The following is a 320-nucleotide window of genomic DNA, read 5'->3' on the forward strand; positions in this document are numbered from 1 at the left end:
CACGGCCCCCCTGGCCGAGTGGGGCAGCTACGGCCCCGAGCCCTACGGGACGGCCTGCTGCATCACGTGGAAAGCCTCGAGCAGGGAGGCCACGCTCTACATCCTCGCCCTCTTCATCTTCTGCTACCTTCTCCCCTGCCTCCTCATCCTCGTCTCCTACTCGCTGATCCTCTGGACGGTGCGGGTGTCCCGGAGAGCCGTCAGGCAGCACACGGCCCCCCCGCGCAGAGCCCGCAGCGTGCACAGCCTGATCGTGAAGGTAGGGGAGGGCTCGGGGTGCCCCGGCCCAGCCCACCGCCCCACGGGCAGGCGGATGCGGC

At 70.6% G+C, this 320-nt stretch overlaps 1 protein-coding gene across 1 annotated transcript in view; it reads left to right on the forward strand.

The window, feature by feature from the left end:
• Positions 1-7: 7 nt before the first annotated feature.
• The window catches only part of LOC104628806 (opsin-5-like), a gene marked incomplete at its 5' end in the record, with an annotated part of 1,646 nt that continues 1,333 nt past the window's right edge, over positions 8-320 (forward strand). Inside the window, one exon of the mRNA XM_010297509.1 lies at positions 8-259. Within this exon, the coding sequence (XP_010295811.1) occupies positions 8-259 (252 nt within the window). The remainder of the gene's footprint in view (positions 260-320) is intronic.

Source organism: Phaethon lepturus, unplaced genomic scaffold (assembly GCF_000687285.1).
Source record: "Phaethon lepturus isolate BGI_N335 unplaced genomic scaffold, ASM68728v1 scaffold51361, whole genome shotgun sequence".
Lineage (NCBI taxonomy): Eukaryota > Metazoa > Chordata > Aves > Phaethontiformes > Phaethontidae > Phaethon > Phaethon lepturus.